This window comes from Microcaecilia unicolor, chromosome 10 (genome assembly GCF_901765095.1).
Source record: "Microcaecilia unicolor chromosome 10, aMicUni1.1, whole genome shotgun sequence".
Lineage (NCBI taxonomy): Eukaryota > Metazoa > Chordata > Amphibia > Gymnophiona > Siphonopidae > Microcaecilia > Microcaecilia unicolor.
Genome location: NC_044040.1, coordinates 68836974 through 68859136, shown reverse-complemented (window position 1 = coordinate 68859136; position 22163 = coordinate 68836974). Strand labels below are relative to the sequence as shown.

The window sequence follows — 22163 nt, the reverse complement described above, 5'->3', positions numbered from 1 at the left end:
TGGAGATAAGCGGTTTACACATGCCAGAGATTAGATTAGTTTAGATCACTTTTGGTCACTGCCCAAAGGGGTACGAGGGGATGTTGAGAACCTATGAGGTTCCTTCCTTGCCTCCCTCCCATTACCATCCACAACACTGTTGGTGTTTTCTCAACAGCAGTCACGCAATCCTCAAAACAATAAACCTCAATTTAGAAGAGCTTTTTTCTGTTAAATGTGTAAAAAAAACAAAACAAAACACTTCCTAAAATTGAAGAATGGAAACAAACTTCCACATTAGTTCTTTTATGGGCCCTTTTACAAAAATGCACTAAGCTCATATTTAAGGTGCCAGTATTTTAAGGATTTTTGCAGGTCCTGCACCTTAGGGCCCTTTTATAAAAGGTTGCTAAAAAGTGGCCTGCAGTAATGTGTATGTGTGTATTGGTCGTGAACTGGACTATTTCTCCAACGCATCTGGGAAAAAAAAGGGGAGGTTGGGCTGGGAAATAGATGTGCAGCAAAATTAAAACAAGTGTGCGTCTATTTACGGCCTGAGCTCTTAACACCACCCATTGACTTAGTGGTAAGGGCTCACACGTTATCCACGCAATAACTGTCCAGTGCACGCAAACTGCCGATTTCCATCGGGAACACCCCTGCGGTAGAAAATAAAAACTATTTTCTACCACGTGTTTTCAGCGCATGCCAAACTCAGAATTACCGCCAGGTGCATGCGCTAGCAGGGCGGTAATGCTGATTTGACATTCGCTACACGTGCGTAGGCCCTGACAGACCTTTGTATCTTATTTAGGAGTCGTTAAGTGCTCCCGTGTTAAGTGTGCATTATCCAGTTGGCACAGCCTACTCAGACCGTGCTAGCTGGATAAAGACGCAAAGCCTATTCCCCGCCCCTTCCTGAAATAAGGAAACATGATTAATGCGCTCAAACAGGCAAATTACCGCAAAATGGTGGTATACCTTTTTTTGGTGAGCTCTTTGCATTAGTAAAAGAGCTGCTTAGAAGCTTAGGAAAAATAAATGATAAAAGTTCAAAATGTATGGACTCTTCAAAAATATAGGGGCCCTTTGTTTAACAAACTGCGGTAAAAAGTGGCCTTAGCGTTTCCTTATGCGGGTCACTCCTGCACACTAAAGCCATTTTTCCACAGTAAAATAGTTGATTTTTCTTTTTTTTTGCAGTAATGGCCACTTGCTAATTTCCCCATTAGCGCGTGACCATTACTGCGTAAGTTCATACAACCACCTATTTTGTAGGCGGTAAGGGCTCATGTGCTAATCGGTTAGTGTGTGGCAATGCAATATAGCTGTGCTGATTAGTGCAGAGCACACCCACTCTCCACATTTTTTAGCGCGTGCATGGTGCACATCAATTTTGGGGACACAGTAAGGCATTTTTTGATGTGGTATGCACACATTAGAACTTACTGCAACTTAGTAAGAGGTCTCCTTAATATTTCACTGATCCTCTGATTAAACACACAACCCAGTTTCCTCTTTTTCTACTCACCACACCAAAGCTGAAAATATCTGATTTGATGGTTATCTCCCCACGCAGTGCCTCTGGTGCCATGTAGGCTGTCGTTCCCACAATTCTTTCAGTCATAACTGTGTTATTCAATTGTCCACATGCTCTTGCAAGTCCAAAATCAGAAATTTTGGGCACAAAATTTTCATTCAGCAAGATATTTGCACTAGAAAATAGAAGCAACCACTACAACAGTGTTTTTTGAAATGGCCCAAAAGCATAAATGTTGATACACCCCCAACTTTTTTTTCTGACTTTTCTGAAGACATCTTAACATAGATGACTCTTTAAGGTATACTTTCCTTCCCTCTGATATTCAAAAGCAAGCATTTAACCAGCCAGGTTAAATACTCCATAACTAGCTATCCAGCGATATTTAGTGGGGAAACAGTCTGCTATCTCCCGCTGAATATCGCTGGTTAGATCGGCTGACATAACTAGCTATCCACTGATCTTCAGCCCCACTTTAATGGCTGTATTTGGCCATGTGCATAGGTGGGATATCTTTGGCCAAGTTAAACATAGCCGGCTAAGTCTGAATATCGACTTGACCAGTTAAGTTCAAACTGGCTAAAAATAAACTGAATATTCAACGTCAGTCACTGGCCCTGACTTGAATATTTGGGTTTAGCACTGACCATGGGAGTTAGGCAGACTGCAGGAGTTAGCCAGGATATCAGCCCCCTTATATTTAAAATCCATGAAAACGTTTTTTTAAAACTAGTTAATTTAGGCTAAGTAAATTTATACTTTGTATTGAAGAACATCTATGGCTTTCAAATCAACTCGTTCATTAACTACCAGTTGTAAGTAGTAGTAGTAGTTGTCCTTTATGTTAATACCCACAATTCTCACTTATAATATAGTACAGACTCAGACTGTACTGCTCCAGGTGTATCCTCTTTTGCTAAAACTCTTGCTGCAACATTTAAGTCCTGCTCAAGCATGAATATAACAGAATTAATATATTCAATTAAAAAAAGCATCTTTCATGTTTACTGTTAATAGTTCTAATAAAGCCATGCAGAGCTGTGGCAGTGATTCATGTCAATACAGGGAAGAAATATGGTTTGAAAAAGAGGAGCGATATAATTCACTCAAGATTACATATAGGTAAAAACAGTGGTGATGATATGCTTTGAACTTGTGTTTACAAATTTCAAAGCTCTCTGCTCTCACCTACTCAGCATTTGATAAGGTTTTAAACGCTATTTATTTAAAAGATTTATCAACCTGCTCAATCTCAGGAATTCTTGGCGGCTTACAAGACATAACACACAATTAAATCACATGTAAAACATAAGATTAAAACAAAAAAGAATAACACATTCAATGTTATGTAAATCCACCAGCTCTCTTTCATACATCTGTACTCCAGAGGAAAAAAAAAACACTTTCCACTATTATTTCTTCTCCCCCCCCCCTCCAAAAAAACTTTTTTTATTAATATAAAAGATAAAACAAAAACCAGAGCCAAAACCTCCCCATCAAGCTTCTTTCATTCTGTAGCATACTGTGACAAGGCAAACTCCAGAGATTCCCCAATGAAGCAGTTGAGCCCAGAATTACGGGTCCCAGAAGTCCTTGCAAGAATGAGGAGAGTAGTCCTAAAAAGATGGAATGTATTCCCAGTCCCAGCAGGGGGGAACAATGGCTTGAGGCAGGGTGAGCCTGTTACTCCCTTCCCCACTAGAGGGCGAGGGAAGGATGAAGCTCAGTTTCCTTGGCTTCGCCATCAGTATATAATTCCCCCAGCTGTGAGAAGGGGAGAGCAGATTTCCTGGAGGCTCTCAGTCACCAGGAGAGAGGGGAGATGAATGGAGAGAGATTCCATGGAGTATGTGGAGGAAGGAAGTAGCCTGCCACTAGAGCTGCCTAAGGGATAGGAGCCAGCTACCATGGAATGGGAAAATTCAAAGGTTGCCCTGCCCAGCACTTGAAGGCAGTGGAGGAGGCCACACCGAGCTTGGTGCTGAGAGATGGGAGAAACTGCCAACCCTGCTTACAGGGTTCCCTCTGTGCTGTGAAAAGGCAGGTGATTTGTGGTATTGGTTTGATGTGCAAAGACTGTCCATGAAGATTTGTTCTGAACTGTTGTGCTATATTGGAAGTGTGCTGAACTCTTACTAAACTCTTCTGAAGGAGGGGGAAGGGAAAGCCAATGCACTAATAGAAGACCTCTGGTCTTGAGGAGCTGAGCGTTTGCTGAGGGATTTTGGGACCTGGACTGTACCTTTTTTTCTTTTGAAGATTATCTTATGAGGACTGTACCTTTTTCTTTTGATGACTATTTTAAGAGGGCTGTACTTTTTGTTTTGAAGAATATATTATGATTTTTGGTATGAAATTGCCTTGATAATAAAATACTTTGGCCCTGAGTCCCAGTATCAGCAGCATTCTGTCCTGGAACCCTGTGAGCCCTGCAGGCTTGCTGGCTCCACCCAAGAGGAAGCAGACCCCCCCTTTACAATACGCTTGTTGGAACAAAAAAAAAATTAGGGCCCTTTTACAAAGCCGTGTAAGCGCCTATGTGCACCCAACGTACGTCAATTTGGAGTTATCGCCTGACTACCGAATGGCCTGCATGGTAATTTCATTTTTGACGCACGTCCACTACACATGCCAGAAAATGTTATTTTCTGATGCACGGCGAAAATCAGGCAGTAACTCCGACTTGACGTGCATAGGCGATTACTACACAGTGCGAGAGACCTTGCCCGCTAAGTGAATGGCTGGCGGTAAGGTCTCAGACCCAAATTGGACGCGTGCCAATTTTTATTTTGCCGCACGTCCATTGTCGTCAAAAAAATTTAAAAAGGCCTTTTTTTACAGGCGCACTGAAAAATGGATCTGCGCACGCCCAAAGCATGCGCTTACACTAACGCAGCCCATTTTTCAGTGCACCTTAGTAAAAGGACCCCCAAGTTTTTTCTTAAAAGTAGATACACTCTGAGTTGTTCTTAAAGACACAGGTAAACAATTCCACATTTAACTAAATCTTCTGTCTGCTTCTACTGGGCATTATCAACAATCACCTTTCCACAAAATTTACCTTTTAATATCCCTGTGGGTATGGTTGTTTTCATGCAAGAAACTGACACCATGTGCCATACCCAGAGCAATGTTACATCTTGTTATCCATGAAAGAGGGGGTGTGCCATCCTAAAACAATACAAAAATTAAAGAAAAAAATGTAAAATTTATATAGAAAAAGAGGATAAGGTTTATGGCAGCTTACGGCAGTGATCTTACATTGTTGCTGATATTCCCAGGATGGCATACCAGTTACTTTAAAACAGAAAAAACCTCTTAGGTTCTCTCTCATTTCCCTCCCCTCTCCAGAAGAATCACATCCACCTACACACCTGTTTACCTATTAATATTTACACTTTCCAAGAAGGTTGTAACCTCTTAAGAAGCTAGCATGTTACTTAGCCATTTCTGATCCAATCATGAGGTAAGTAAAATGTGAGATATATTCTCTTTTGTTAGTGTGTGTTAACGGACAATTATAAATTATTAATCAGAAGGCTTCAATTTTTTATACCCAAGTGTGTTCCCTTCTAAGATTGGGAATACAGGTTGATATTTTAGACTTGCTCAAACCACACCTTCTTGAAATCTCTGCATGATGTGGATTCCCATGTGCTCGTAGTAGCTTTCAAAAACAGCTATCGTTAATTGTACATGTGGATGATGTACATGTGTAGGAGTTTCTATTAACATTTGGGGATGCTTCTAAAATAAGATCTTTAATCTTCTGGCTGCTAAATTCAGATATATTTCAATTTTGGATTATGTTCAATTAGATATATACAAAGAACTTGCCTTTAGTTTAGCCACCCATCTATTTATCCCAACTGAATCTGTACCACCCATCTTGTCTCCATGTATATATCTGCATTTGGCCCCTCAGTTTTACGGTAAGCTGTATTGTAAAAAAGGATTAGTATCATAGCAATATTATTTGAATGTTCTAATTGTGCGCTTATTAGATTTTTCATTAGTATTATGCTGACATCGTATTATATCTCTGTTAATTAAATTTCAGTGCTGTTAAATGTATAGATTTTTGATCCTGTATCATGTTAGTCCTATTATTAGATTTCAATTTGCTGTTTTCAAGTTTACCTCATTCATTGTATTTATGTTTATACTTGGTCATTTTACTATTATGCTCTTAACAAAACTGTAAGTTTTAAGTGTACCTGCTGTACACCACCCTTGGGTGAATCTCTTCATAAAGGCGGTTAATAAATCCCAATAAATAAATAAATATCTTAAAAATTAAAAGTTGGTATGTGTTCCTTATTGAGTAGATAAAGGAATGCCACAATAATCCAGTGTAAGAGTTAAATGAAAACCTACAAATGCATGGTATACATTGTTTAATCCAGCTGAAGTCTGTCTCCTCCCATGATATAAGGGCTACAATGGTATAGAGCCTTCTAGAAATTGCTAATTCAATAACATGTAACAATCTGCTACTTCTTCAATGACACCTTTCTATGTCCCAAATTGCTTCATTGCTATTTCCATTTGGAACCATAAATCATCTTTGTTAATCACGTGGCACCAATTGGTTGCTCAAAACATGACAACATATTTTAAATTTGTAAAAAGTCTGACCTACCAGACAAGTTAACCTATCTAGCAATGAACCGTTGGGCATGTAAACATACACCAGGCAATGATTATCACTGTCATTAGAGAAGCCAATCAGTTCTACCAAGTTTTCATGTCGACATCTGTGAAAAAACAAAAAAAAAAGCACTTGATTCACACTGAGGTCACTTAAACTAATTCCATTTCTTTCAGGTCTAAGTGATGGGTTCATGGGAGGATAACTCAGTTTTAACGGTCTGTGTTACACAGACCTTTTGAGGCCACTATATTAGTGAACATAAAAATAGCCATACTAGGTCAGACCAGTGGTCCATCTAGCCCAGTATCCTGCTTCCAGCAGTGGCCAATTCAGGTCACAAGTACCTAACAGAATCCCAAATAGTAGCAAGACTGATGCTACTGATCCCAGGGACAAGCAGTGGCTTTCCTCATGTCTATCACAATAGCAAACTACAATTTGATGTTGCTTTGCTAATCCTTGACACTTTCTCATGTCACAGTATAAAATTCTAATTTTCAGTTGCTTATTTTTGATTAACAACTAATTTAGCTGGGTGTATTAGTTTTCTTAGGGGTCCTTTTACAAAGGTGCATGGAAAAGTGGCCTTAACACGCCCTTACACGGTCTTTCCCATGCGCTGAGAGCATTTCTTCCCACAGTTGGAAAATGATCAATTTCCAATTTCTGGCATTAATGGCCATGCGCTAATGTTGCCATTAGCACATGACCATTAAAAAAAAAAAGATTAGCGCATAAGCCCTTACCGCCACCTATTTTATAGCTGATAAGCGGCTCACGTGCTAATCAGTTAGTGCATAGAAATGCCCACTCTCTACCTTCAGACAACCCCTCTGCAAAAAAAATTTACTTTTTTTTTTAGCATGTGGTGTGCATGCAAGCAGAGTGCAAAATTACCATGGGACACCTCAGTGTGTCCCACAGTAAACCCTTTCAAGCTGTGGTAAGCATGCGATGGTGCTTACTGCAACTTAGTACAAGCTGCAGTGTGGTAAATTTAATACGAATTGGAGGAACATTTTCTTCACTCAACGCGTAGTTAAACTCTGAAATTCGCTGCCAGAAAAGGTGGTTAAGGCAGTTAACTTAGCGGACTTCAAAAAAGGGTTGTACGGCTTCCTGGAGGAAAAAAGCCATAGAATGTTATTGAATGGACGAGGGAATAATACAGTATTTCTAGGATGGGCGGGACAAATTGCTTGTTCTTTTGGCCGCTGTCGGTGATAGGGTGCTGGGCTCGATGGACCCTTGGTCTGTCGCAGCATGGCGATGCTTATGTACTTATGACCTCTTAGGGCAGTGATGGCGAACCTTTCAGAGACCGAGTGCCCAAACAGGAACCCAAAATCTAATTATTTATCGCGAAGTGCCGGTACTCATTATGGGTGGGGTCACCACATATGACTCCACCCCTGATAGCCACACCCCCTTACACCAGCCATGGCGCATATAAACAGACATCATTGAAAATATTATACTAGTATAGGAGAAAAAAAAACAACGATTTTCTTTCATTATAAATCATTTCTGTAAGTTGTTACAGCTCCAGTATACCCAATGCAAAATAAGACAGCAGATGTAAATTCTCAAATTGGACATATTCCAAACACTAAAATGAAAATAAAATGATTTTTTCTACCTTTGTTGTCTGGTGATTTTGTTTTTCTATCCATATTGGTCCTAGTCGCTGATTCTGCTGCTCTCTATCTGTTCTCTTAACTCCATTTCCAGGACTTCCTTTCCATTTATTTCTTTACTTTCCTCCTTTCTTCTTCATTTCTTGCCCTCCATCCATGTCCAGCAACCCTCCTCTCCCCTCTAGCCACAAATGTCCAGCCACCCTCCTCTCCCCCTGCCCTCCCCTCCAGCCACCAACGTCCAGCCACCCTCTTCTCCCCCCTGCCCTCCCAACGGCAGGCCTCCCTCCCACCCAGCACCAAGCCTCCCTCCCTCCATCAGGCACCAGGCCACCCACCCAAGCACCAGGCAGGCCTCCCATCCAAGCACCAGGCAGGCCTCCCTGCCACCCACCCACCCAAGCACCAGGCCGGCCTCCCTCCCTCCTATCCACCCAAGCACCAGGCAGGCCTCCCTCCCATCCACCCAAGCACCAGGCAGGCAGGCCTCCTTCCCACCCACTCAAGCACCAGGCACCCAAGCACCAGGCAGGCCTCCCACCCAAGCACCAGGCAGGCCTCCCACCCACCCAGCACTCCCACCCAAGCACCAGGCCTCACTCCCTCCCTCCCACCCGGCGTGCACCAGGGCACCCTCCCTCCCTCCCACCCGGCATCAAGCATTCCTCCCTCCCTCCGAACCCGAAGAAATTTAAAAGTCTTCCCTTGTCTGAATAGGCGGCATCAGCAGTAGCAGCGAAAAGCATGCTGCTGGTTTGGCGCGTTTTCAGCCTTCCGTCTCTCAAGCTCTCTGGTCCCGCCCTAACAGGAAATGAGGGCGGGACCAGAGAGCTTGAGAGACGGAAGGCTGAAAATGCGCCGAACCAGCAGCACGCTTTTCGCTGCTACTGCTGATGCTGACGCCGCCTACTCGGACAAGGGAAGACTTTTAAATTTCTTCGGGTTCGGAGGGAGGGATGGAGGCCGGGCGGGCTGGTGCCGGGTGGGAGGGAGGGAGGAATGCTTGACGCCGGGTGGGAGGGAGGGAGGAAGGAATGCTTGACGCAGGGTGGGTGGGAGGGAGGGCTGAAAGTCTCGGGTGAGGCGACCGGCGGCGCATGTGCCAACAGAGAGGGCTCTGCGTGCCCTCTCTGGCACGCGTGCCATAGGTTCGCCATCACCGTCTTAGAGGCTCTTTTACTAAGGCGTGCCTAAAAGTAGCCTGCGCTAGTATAGGCGTGTGTTTTGGACACACGCAGGTCCATTTTCTAGCGTGCCTGTAAAAAAAACGCGCTTTTTTTGTGCCTGAAAATGGACATGCGGCAAAATTAAAACCAGCGCGCATCCATTTTTGGGCTCAGACCTTACCGCCACCCACTGACTTTGGTGGTAAGGTCTCATGCGCTAACTGGGCGGTAAGCGTCGGTGCATGTAAACTACCGATTACCACCGGGTAAGCGCCATGCGGTAGAAAATATTTTCTACCGTGTGTTTTGGACGCATCAAAAATGGAATTATCACCTGGGGCACGCGGTAGCGCCAATTTGACACGTGTACGCACCTACGTGCCTTTGTAAAAGGGCCCCTTAGTGTTTAGAGGTCTTAACTTATTGTTCACCTGCTATGTCAGACACCTGTTCTCTTGATAGAAGCTGCAAAATGAGGCAAATCAATAAACTCCACCATCTCCAAACACAATAGTAATCTCATCCTGTTTCAGAGCATTAATTTTAGATATGAGGATGCTTTAAAAAAAAATTATGAGGCCGAAATTAAAAATCAACTTAACAGTACCTCTCTCAGCAAGCGGTCTGCTCTCATGGAATTAGCTTGAATTTCTAAATTAAGTTACGAGATGATTGTACTTTTGTCTCCCTGGCATGACAGCATTTAAATTGGTGTTAGTTGTGATGCAAAATCATATAGGCAAGAAGGAAAATACTGAGTGTTAATTTCTTAAGGAGGAAAGAGTTCGGAAACTCTGTATTCACTGTATATCTTTGTGAATTACAGACTGTCATTAATCTCAGGCATATTTTTCTGTAGAGATTATGATACAGATCTCTACTGAAAAATATGCCTGAGATTAATGACAGTCTGTAATTCACAAAGATATACAGTGAATACAGAGTTTCCGAACTCTTTCTTCCTTAAGAAATTAACACTTAGTATTTTCCTTCTTGCCTATATGATTTTGCAGTATTCTTTAGGGGCAAGCATCAGCTTTTTGGTTTAAACTTGTTAGTTGTGATGGCAATTTTCAGCGACTTTAATGGAGTCCACTACATTAAAAAGGTATCTCTACTTACTTTGCCATTGTTTTGATTTCTTGATCAAACTGATCTTTCAGTTCTTGAATGCTAATATCAACAAACTAAAAGGAAAAATAAACAGAGAAGTCCCAAAGGGTTAAAAAGGAAACAAACAGTCATGCAAATGTGTTCTAACATTTTTTAAGTCTAGAAAGGAACAGATAATAAAAATGGCAGATTCATCACTATGGAGAGCGGTACAGTAATAAAACGAATGTGAAACCTGGCATTTGCTTCATATTTTTTGTACCTTTGTTGCATTATTTTATTTTATTTAATTGAGTTGGTCCCAGTATTCTTTACCACTTCCCCTTGTTAGTCTTTTCATAAATCCTTTTCCTGAGTCATTTCTATTCGTTGCTGTATTCTTTTCTTCCTCCCCATATCTAAAATTGATTCTCCAGTTTCATTTTTTATTAAATCCATTTCTTTCATCTGCCTTTTTATCTACCAAAAGCTAGATGGACTATTGTAATATCTTGCTCTGCCACAGAAGACTTTGACCTTTTCAGACAATTTAAAACTATGACTGCCAAGTTAATTATTAGTGGGAAAAGACAAGATGAGACGCATGGATGTTTTTTTAAAAAGTGCTAATTTCAGCCAAGGCTTTACATGATGGATTAAAGAAAAATTACTTTAATTTTCCTTTGTTTATTTCTACCTCCAAAAATGAGGAACAATAAAAACTGTAGCCTCATTACTTAAACTGGCTACAAATGCACATCTGGGATTGTAAATGGAACAGCAACAGATGGAAACGGTGAAATAGCCGCTGGCACCTCCACATGGAAACTGCTGAGTTCATGCCATACTTCTTTTTAATGTGAATATTTGTAAAATATCAGCTTCTCATGTACACTCCTGCACATCTTCATACGTATTAGTACTCCACATTCAACAAAGCCTTCATCAAGTACCACCAGAAGTATGTCCCCATCCTGACAAGCTTTATGAAATAGGCCTTTTAAGACCTCAAGGTGAAAAGAATTAAGAGCTTCCATCCCAAAGGCTTGTGAGATAGTGTAAGAGTATGCTACGGGACAGTGTTCCAGTATTATGGAACTTCCTCCATCTAGAGCTCAAACTACAGACTCCTGAAGACGTCCTCCCACCGGAAGAAGAGAAGAGTGGACCAGCCTCGCATCATTGCAAAGCTCAGGAGGCACTGGGCGATCTAGCTGAGAGGAGGACTTCCTGTCCACACAGAAGTAAGATTGGCATGAGTGAAAGTGGGAATTCTGACCACATTGCACTATCTGCTTTCTTGAAATTGAGATCAAGAGCCCCCCACGAAGACAGAAGCTTTCGGCTTATCCTCCGGCAACCACTGTGGCTTAGTTTCCCCCAGTTCTTTCTCAAAATTACTGAGATCTTCTCCAAACAGCCACTTACCCTGAAAGGGCAGTTTATATAGATGTGACTTTGACGCTACATCCGCTGCCCAATGCCGCAACCAGAGCTGCCGACATGCCATTGACAGCTAAAGACATACTGCAGGCCATAACATGTCATCCACCAAGTAGGCCAACCCTGCTTCCAGCTGGGTGTTATGACGCCCATCTTGTGTTGCAGACTGCTGATGCCACTTCAGCCATGCTGTTGCCACAAATGAGCTGCATGCTATCAATTGAAGGCCCAACGAGACACTTCAAAGGCTTGTTTCAGTTAGCCTTCTAGCTTCCTCTCCTGTAGGTTTTTTAGGGCAATGCCACTTTCCACCAGCAAGATGGTCTTCTTAGTCACCGCCATAACAATGGACCCCACCCTGGGAAGCTGCAATTTATCTTTTTCCTCCAGAACCAACAGGTAGAGACGATTCATGGCTCTTCCCACTCTCAATCCCATGTCTGGTGAGACCCATTCTGATGTAATCAGGTCTTGAATGTCTGGATGCATCGGGAAGGCCTTAGTAGGACCTCTAAGCCCCCAAATGATTGACGAAGATGGAACTCCTGACACCGAAGCAGAAGGCTCCTCAATGGAAAGCACTGCCACTGCCTCAGAAATAAGAGTACTGAGCAAATCTTTATGAAACAGACTCATTACTTTTGAATCATTCCCCTCCTCTGGGGGGAGCCCTCCCTCTTCTGATGGAAAAACACATGTAAAGGCATGCTAAAGCTACTTTTTACTGCAGCTTAGTAAAAACTACCCCTTATAGAATTCAAAGGTATAAATTACACACAATTATATATGAAGTATGAACAAGTCAAAATTTGTGTGGTCCACACTCTTATCACCTCGCGCTTAGACTATTGCAACTTGCTTCTCATAGGTCTCCCACTTAGCCATCTCTCTCCTCTTCAATCTGTTCAAAATTCTGCTGCACGACTAACATTCCGCCAGTGTCGTTATACTCATATTAGCCCTCTCCTCAAGTCACTTCACTGGCTTCCTATCCGCTTCCGCATAGAGTTCAAACTCCTCTTATTGACCTATAAGTGCATTTATCTCTGCAGCTCCTCAGTACCTCTCCACTCTCATCTCTCCCTATATTCCTCCCAGGGAACTCCGTTCACTGGGTAAATCTCTCTTATCTGCACCCTTCTCCTCCACTGCTAACTCCAGACTTTGTTCCTTTTATCTTGCTGCACCATATGCCTGGAATAGACTTCTTGAGCCGGTACATCAAGCTCCATCTCTGGCAGGCTTCAAATCTAAGCTAAAAGCCCACCTTTTTGATGGAGCTTTTAACACCTAACCCTTATTCACATGTTCAGAACCCTTATTTTATCATCCTCACTTTAATACTCCCTTATCTCTTGTTTATCATGTTTGTCTGTCCTAATTAGATTGTAAGCTCTGTTGAGCAGGGACTGTCTCTTCATGTTCAAGTGTACAGTGCTGCGTACATCTAGTGGCACTTTAGAAATGATAAGTAGTAGTAGTAGTTAGTTAAAATCAAGTACATAAGTAATGCCACACTGGGAAAAGACCAAGGGTCCATCGAGCCCAGCATCCTGTCCACGACAGCGGCCAATCCAGGCCAAGGGCACCTGGCAAGCTTCCCAAACATACAAACATTCTATACATGTATTCCCGGAATTGTGGATTTTTCCCAAGTCCATTTAGTAGTGGTTTATGGACTTGTCCTTTAGGAAACCGTCTAACCCCTTTAAACTCTACAAAGCTAACCGCCTTCACCACGTTATCCGGCAACAAATTCCAAAGTTTAATTATGCGTTGGGTGAAGAAACATTTTCTCCAATTTGTTTTAAATTTACTACACTGTAGTTTCATCGCATGCCCCCTATCCTAGTATTTTTGGAAAGCGTGAACAGACGCTTCACATCCACCTGTTCCACTCCACTCATTTTATATACCTCTATCATGTCTCCCCTCAGCCATCTCTTCTCCAAGCTGAAAAGCCCTAGCCTCCTTAGTCCTTCTTCATAGGGAAGTCGTCCCATCCCGCTATCATTTTAGTTGCCCTTCACTGCACCTTTTCCAATTCTACTATATCTTTCTTGAGATGCGGCGACCAGAATTGAACACAATACTCAAGGTGCGGTCGCACCATGGAGCGATACAACGGCATTATAACAGCCTCACACCTGTTTTCCAAACCTTTCCTAATAATACCCAACATTATATTCGCTTTCCTAGCCACACATTAATCTAATCATGATTCTTACATTCCAGTAAATCCAAAAATAGTTCAATGCAGGTCACAAATTTTATCTAGATACACATTAATTACTGGCACAACTCAATCAAATATAAAGCCATTAAAAAACTGACTAAACAGACCAACCCAAAATTACAAAGAAAAACAAACAAATTTTTAAGTGATGTCAGAAATGTTTAATGGCACCGATATACCGCCTTTTCTACAAAGAGGTCAAAGCGATTTACAATCACAGTAATAATAATAATAAAATTACAACAAAAGAAAATAACTAAAATTAGAAAGGAAAGACACGTTCAACAAGAAATCCAGTCATACAACTCAAACTGTATAATAGGCAAGAACTGCTGTGCTTGTTACAGGAGGAAGAAAGAAAAAGTCTCTTAATCTGGAAGGCTATTAAAAGTCAATTGAAAAAAATAGGTCTTTAACTGGGCTTTAATTGAAAGCTCAGATCTAAGGTCTGAGGGTAATTTATTCCATAAGTACAGTGACAGAAGGAAAGTCAGTCTGAAAACACAGATCTTCTGGAAGCTTATTCCACAAAGCAACTGCCTAGTAACAAGTAAATCACCATTACCCAGAGATTTATTAATTCAAATAACATTTTTAATTCTATGTGAAAAGACTAGTTTCAATTGAAGGTGGAATCAGAAGTAATTCCATTATACCTAGAGTTTGGGAATTCTGTCCTATATAAATGTTTAAAACATTCTGAATTTATTTTTCATCATAAGTTGCCAATCAAAAGAATTTGCAGAGGACCGATGAAAAAGAACAGCCAGTGGTCATCTACCTTGACAGGATTACAAGATCATTTCTAAACATTTAGAGTTTCATCAGTCCATTATCAGTTTATAAACAGAAAAAACTGATGACTACAGTGATTTCTACCCAGGAGTGATCACTTTGACCAGTTCACTCTATGAACAAACTGGCAAATAATCCATAAAGGGAAAATTGAGATGGCGTTGAAGAGCATGAATGAACCTTTGATAAGATTTTAAATCACCTGCACGAGCACACTGGGTTCCTAAGGGAAGTGATTTTTTCTTTTTACATGTTCAGATTCATTGAGTATGTATTTGTGGTATGTGTAATATCTAGTGGTTATAACTAAATGTATGTGCTTTATAAGCGAATGTTACTTAGAACTGGGATTTATATTATAATTACAGTTATGTGCTTGGTGGTATAATAAGAACTAAAGGGTACATGTTTTTACTGTATAGCTGATTCAATGAGATCTGGGTCTTAAGAGTTTGTAACATCGTTAACTGTAAGCTGCATTATATATAACAGCAGGTGTGTGCGCATACACTTTGAGGAGGTGGAACACGGGTTGTGCTATGATGGTTCCATCTAAACACTACCACATGTTCTCCTTGGGAACGCTATGGGTGTAATGGATATGGACTGAGCACAATTTAAATAATTTAATTAACTATATTAGTGGTTATGTGTGTGAATGGTTAGTTTAATTTATCCCAAGTATTTTGTGGTATATAAATAATCCATGACGTCAAAGAACCCCACATTAACATCTAAAGATCTGCAAGCCTCCTTTTGCAGGTGTATGTGAGTTTACACATCAATTGGACCGACCATTCACTTGTCTATTAGATTGTAAGCTCTTTGAGCAGGGACTGTCTCTCTTTGTTAAATTGTACAGCGCTGCATAACCCTAGTAGCGCTCTAGAAATGTTAAGTAGTAGTAGTAGTAATCATCAGGAAAAAAAAAGCATGAATGATAATGGTGCTCATGGTAGAAAAGCTAGAAATAAACACTGCTCTTTAAAATGCACATTGCAGGCTGCCTGAGCTGAGGTTAGTCAAAGAGCCTCTGAATGATAGAATAAAGTTCTATGGACAGAGAAGTCAAAAATTGAACTTTTTGGTTGCAGTAACAAACACTGCCATCCAAAGTAACAACCTCGTCCTGACTGTGAAGCACTGTTGTGGAGATACAGTATGGGTTTCCTTTGCTGCAACAGGACCTGGACAGAGTGCCATCAAAGATGGCACCATGAGTTCTGCCTTATAAAGAAAATTCTGGAGCAAAATGTCAGGCCATCAGTCCATGAGTTGAGTCAAAAATATGAGTCCTTCAGCAAAAAACAACCACCCTACCCATTCAAGTAAATCTACTATAAAAATGTCTGAAGAAATTTCATGTTTTGGACTGGTCAGGTCAAAGCCTCAACCTAAACCCCATCAAAATGTAACAAGACTTGAAGTGAGCTGTTTGTGTAAGGAAGCTCTGAAGGAGCGTAATTTGATAAGGGGGTGCCTAGTTTAAAAGGTGCTATTTTGTAAAGACACACAGGGTAAAGTGCACTAGTAAATGGGCTTAGCTTATGCTAATGCAGGACTTTCCCATAAGCTGAGCCCATTTCTAGTGCGCCCAGAAAACAGGGCATTATCAAGTATTACTTTTTCAGGTCGTGTACTATGTTCACATTAGTGCACGTAATTTGAAGAAAGAAAAAGACACAGGAGAACTTACCACCTGCTATTTACAAGGCTGTAAGGGCTCTCACGTTATGGACACGCTAACCAGTTAGCGCATACAAATGTCAATGCACTAGCTGAATAGTGTGTCCATGCCTATTCTCTGCCCCCGACATGCCCCCTCCAAAAAAATAAATACAAAAACATAAATAATACGTGCTTAGAACATGCAAAAAGGTTACTTATCAAAAAATGCTTTAATGTGCCTTGCAGTAAGCATTTTAACGTGCTAAGCATGATATGGCTTAACGCGCTTCAGTAGACATTCTTCAGACGCCTATGCATCTTCGCGTCTTAATAAAATACTAGTACAACCAGCATAAAAACTGCACCTACAATGAACCTCTAGAGCAGATGTAAATGTCCACACCTAGAATATTTAAGCATGAATGTAAATTAGCATATCCTATAATGTATGTGTATACCAGCAAACTGCCCATGCTGAGCCCAAATTCTACCCTACGCCTACTGGCAAAGTATGCATCATCACGTCAATGTGTGTACTTTAGAACACATCAAAGCAGACAGTCCACTAGATCCAACATGGAAAACAAAAAAAGCAAGCAAACCTTGTAAAGGAAAACAGGTCTTTATTAATCCATAAAAACTCTCAGGATTCAAACAGAGTTGCCCAACATGGCCATGTTGCGCCAAAATCCATCCGCGTCTGTGGCAGAAAAACCCTGACAGCAGGATTTGGCGAAACACAGCCATGTCACGCATCTGTATTAGAATCCTGGGAGCTTTTACAAATTAATAATGACCTGTTTTTCTTCACAAGGTCTGCTTCCTTTGTTGTTTTCCACAATGCGTATACTTTTACACCAGTTAGAATTTTAACAGGCCACACATGGGCAAAAGTGACGTTATAAAATTACTCCCAAAATGTTGAAGTTGAAATAGCTCTGTATGGAAGAATGGGCCAACATTTCTCACAGATCATACGAAACACTGATTAACAGCTACAGGAAATATCTAGTTGAAGTTATTGCTGCTAAAGGGAGTAACCACAAGTTACTAAGGGGCCCTTTTACTAAGCCGCATACGCGCGTCAATTTTGAACTATCGCCCAGCTACCTGTGGCCCGGGTGGTAATTTCATTTTTTACGTGCACCCACTATGCACACCGGAAACTTTTCCGGCACGCAGCGCTAACCGGGCAGTAATTCGCACTGTATGCATGCTGACGAATACTGCCCAGTTAACGTGTAAGACCTTACCACTAAATCAATGGGTGGCGGTAAGGTCTCTGGCCCAAAATGGACACGCATCAATTTTCATTTTGTCGCAAGTCCATTTTCAGCCATTATAAAAAGAGGCCTTTTTTGCAGGTGCGCTGAAAAATGGACCTGACTGTGTCAAATACATACGTCTACACCAGCACAGGCCATTTTTTGGTGCACCTTAGTAAAAGGACCCCTGAGTGAAGTATTCTTGTGTGAAAAAGTATTTGTGAAAAAACATATCCTCTTCATCAGATTTATTCAGTGGGCTTATCTTCCTATCTTATTACAGTTTAGACCATGATATAATCATGTTTTGGAGTATAAATTACGATGAAATAGACCATCCTAGGTGGCTGACAAAATTCTCTCACACTGTAAATGCCATTCATTTGTGGAACAAATAGGTCCAAATTTATCCCTGTTTAATTTTCTTTTCAAAGTATAGCTTTTCGGTTATAAAAATCATCACAGCTTATAAAATCCAATTAGAACAACTTACAGCTGTTAACTTCTTTACTGCCACAGTTCTGCTGTTGATTGTACTTTTGTACACAACCCCAAAACCTCCTTCTCCCACTTTTCTACCTCCAGCTGAAACAGGTCGGTCATCAAAATTATTTGTACTCTTCTTTAACTCTTCAAATGAAAATCTGCAAAAACCTGTTTTTTATAATAAAAGATTTTAGTTATAATAGAATAAAATTGATGTATACATATCATAACCTATATTTTAAAGGTTAGTTTCTGTCACCTTCTTAATTAATTGCAAACAATGACCCTTGAGGACTGTGGTTGCCCCCCCCTGTGATAGAGGTTTACAAAATCATAAACAGGTAACTAATAAATAGCAAATTTATGCCTTCACAAACCCTAATCCTGATTTTAAAAAAATTAAAAACTCAGGTAGCATATTTAAAATAAACTCAACAACTAAACTATAGAATTTGCTACCAGAGGATTTGGTCAAGGCACTCATTTCTCCATTCCCGCTGCCTTCCTGGTGCAGGCAGCGAGGATAAAAACAATGATGGAATTCAAAGAACGCATGGGATAAACACAAAGAATGGAAAATTTTAAATGATTTTCACACTTCAAAAAAAAAGGCATAGAGAAGGTAACCTGCACAGAGCAAAAGATGAAACTCTAGCCACATTATTGGGTGGACTAAGTAGACCATGCTGGTCTTTATCTGCTGTTTGTTACTAAAGTAGCTGGGTTTAAAAAGGGGTTGGGAGAAGTCCATAAACCATTATTTGACAAGTAGACCTTGGAATGCTACCACTTATCCTGGGGAAGGAACTGCAAGCAATGGATCTGTTAAGGTTGGGCAGTGTATCAAAATTTTTATATTTAACTTTCTTTATTAATTTCACGTTTTATCAAAGATAACACTCTTTGAGAGATACATCAATGTTTAAGTAACATCTTTAAAGGGAATTATTCTAAATTTCTAATTCCAAAATATAAACTAACATTGATTACAACAGTCCACAAAACGAGGAGAACCCAATTTTCACCAAGGGAAGTTGGTTAAGTGGAAATAATTAACCATTTAAATTTAGAGCAGGTGGTATTCTATTTTACATTTGAACCTTAATACCAATATTTATTTGGCCGGTGTTTTTTCCCCTTGCACAGCCAAAAATCTAGACAATTGTTCAGGTTCATAAAATATATATTTGTTATTCTTGAACATTATTAAACATTTGCATGGGAATCTCAACTGAAAAGTAGCTTCTATTTCCAAGGATTTTTGGCTCAGTTCCAGAAATTTCTTTCTTCTTTGCTGAGTCCATTTTGAAATATCTGGGAAAATCAAAACCTTATCTCCCATAAACTGAGGTTGTAAGTTCTTAAAATACAGTCTCAGTAATGCTTCTTTGTCTTGTATAAAGACAAAGGAAATTATCAAAGTTGCTCGAGTCTTAATTTCTTCTTGAGATTGTTCCAAGAATTCAGATATATCCAAAGATCCAGAAGGTACTTGTAACTGAATAGGAGCCGACTGAGAACTTTTCCCAGGTTTAAGGTAATATAACTTCTGCAAAGGAGGAAGCGAATCTTCTGGATACTTGAAAATCTCCTTCAAAAATGTACTGAACAGTTCTCTAGCAGTCATAAATTGTGTTTGAGGAAAATTTAACAAATGTAAGTTTAAATTTCTTGAAGAATTTTCCAAATTTTCAAGTTTCCTATGCATAATCATACAGTCTCCTGCTACTTGAGATTGCTGTTCTTGAATCTTCACTAGATCCGATTCCATTGCAATTTGTTTAACTGAAATCGCTTCAACTTTCACTTTAAGATCTTATACTTGTCTAGAATTATTTAAAGTCACAGAAATAAAGTGCAAACCTTGGGAAGGGCTTCTAACGTCGACCAAATAGATTCCAGGGATATTACCTGGGGCTTCACCAGGGGCTGGATCACATTAACGCACAACGCGGCTTCCTCCCCAAGAATTACACTCTGGGTCACCCCCGTCGACGCCTCCTCTAACGCCATCTCCGACGAAGCCTGGACATCCCCCAACAAAAAAAGTTCTTTTGCCATCTTCTCAGGTGAGGTCTGCCGCCCCTTCGAGTTTTTATTTTCACTCGGTACTCCGGCCTCACCCGACTGTGGCGGTGGGGGAGTTGTTGGTCCGATAGGGCTGAGCGAAGTTCCGCTCTCCAAACCGGGGCTCTTCCCTGCCTCGGTTACGGATACGCCTGTCGGTGTTGATACCAAATAAGCGGAGATGGAAGTTTGCCCCAGGGAAGGGGTTTCCAGCCTGGGGAGGGGAGGTCCCTTCGACTTGCCCTTTCTCCTTGGCTGCTCGTTTAGTCCAGGAAAAGGTAAATAGGGAAAGTTTAAGCAGAGCGTTCCACTCCTGCTTCCTGCTCGATCGCCATCTTGCATGGTTTGTGTATCAAAATTTTAATAAACTATAGAAGTATTCTTTGGGATGTGTTCCACTTCCTAATGACCTGGATTGGCCACTATTTGAGATAGAATGCTGAACTTCATATGGCATGCTATGTCAGACCAAAGACTTGTTTTATATTGACATGAATAATTTACCATACCTGTTTCACTATCCTGAGAATTACTCTTTTCACTTTGACCGTCTGAAACTGAACATGGAACTTCCATTTTCTCAGCGGAGCACTCAGAAGCCACATGGATTTCATGTATAGGGATGGTATTTCTGGATGTCCATGACACTGCGTTGTCAGAATGTTTGACATAATCTGTGTTTTCAGAATCTTTGACAGAATCTATAAGGGGGGAAAAACGGGAAACAATTGCTTCCTAAAATAATTATTAAAACTTTTTTTTGGTGCATCTCCCCCCCTCCCCCCAATACAGCTCAGAGACCTATGTCAACCTGAGAGCCAGAGGGGTGTCTCAGACTGACAATGAAGCATCCACTGTCTTCCTTCTTTCCCCTTCTTTGGGCCCCAATATATCCACATCACCTTAGATGACTGAATTACAGTGCACTGTAGCGTAAGCCACACAGCAAGCCTCCATTTTTGTAAAAGTCAATCGCCACATAAGTTCAAGCAGTCACTGTGGGGTCCTTTTACAAAGGCAAGGAGGGCTAACGCGTGGGTAGCACGCACACAATCAGCGCTACCGCTGGTGTAGCACGTGCGCCCGGCAGTAATTCTGAGTTTGGCTTGCACCGAAACCCACGATAGAAAATTATTTTCTATCTTCTACCACTGGGGGGCGTTCCTGGCGGAAACCACAGTGTGCCCATGTTGGTGCGCACTGCATATGATCCCTTACTGCTAGGTCAATGGGTGGCGGTAAGGACTCGGGCCGTAAATAGGAACATGCTAGTTTTTGGGGGGTTTTTAGATTTAACAATTTTTTTTATTGATGAATGCACATGTTAAACATTTCCATGCCAAGCAGTATAAATCTGGTAATAATCAATTCAAACCTGTACTAATACAACTGAACGTCTATCATCAACATTTTCTTTTCCCTCTCCCCCCTTCCTTCTACTAATGTATTTATTAGCATTGTCATATATATGCAAAAGTTCTGTACATAACTGTTGTAAAAAAAACAACTATATATTAAATTCTAAAAATGTATCAGATAGCAACCTAAGTATTGTTCACCAAAGTTCAAAATAAAATATAAACTACTGACAACATTCTCTGGTCATTATTTGTTATTGCATTGCTTTACTGAGCTTCATTTCTTCCCCTCCCTGTACTGTAATTCTGCCAGTGAACATGCTAGTTTTAATATTAGCACATTCCCATTTCTCAGCCCATTAAAAAATAGCCTTTTTCCCAGCTGCGGTAAAAAATGGCACTGCGTGCACCTAAAAGACACGCCACACTACCGCAAGCCACTTTTTACTGTGGCTTTGTAAAAGGACCCCTGTGTTTTCAGGAAATATAAATAAAAGGACTGGAAACCAAAGTGCTGTGAAAAGTAATATGATGCAGCAGAGGACCAGGTGCATACTGTATCCTTGAATGTCTGAGATCAGGCTCATTATGGATGGAATGATTCATATGTTTGTAAAAAGTAAACACAGCACATATGACCCCAGGAAGCAATGAAGTATGGGATGTCAATAGGACTGAAAAAATTTTTTTATATGCCAGATCACTTAGGGCTTCTTTTACTAAGCTGCAGTAGCGATTCCTGTTCGACAAATGCGACGAAGCCCACAGAAATTGAAG

At 40.9% G+C, this 22163-nt stretch overlaps 1 protein-coding gene across 4 annotated transcripts in view; it reads right to left on the bottom strand.

Moving 5' to 3' along the window:
- The window catches only part of IRAK4 (interleukin 1 receptor associated kinase 4), a 47149-nt gene that overhangs the window by 4756 nt on the left and 20230 nt on the right, over window positions 1–22163 (bottom strand). For all 4 annotated transcript variants that reach the window (XM_030215998.1, XM_030216000.1, XM_030215999.1 and 1 more), the window contains 6 exons: window positions 20538–20729; window positions 17969–18129; window positions 10099–10163; window positions 6162–6276; window positions 4581–4690; window positions 1511–1694 (listed from right to left, as the gene is read on the bottom strand). In XM_030215998.1, coding sequence (XP_030071858.1) covers window positions 1511–1694; window positions 4581–4690; window positions 6162–6276; window positions 10099–10163; window positions 17969–18129; window positions 20538–20729 — 827 coding nt within the window. The remainder of the gene's footprint in view (window positions 1–1510; window positions 1695–4580; window positions 4691–6161; window positions 6277–10098; window positions 10164–17968; window positions 18130–20537; window positions 20730–22163) is intronic.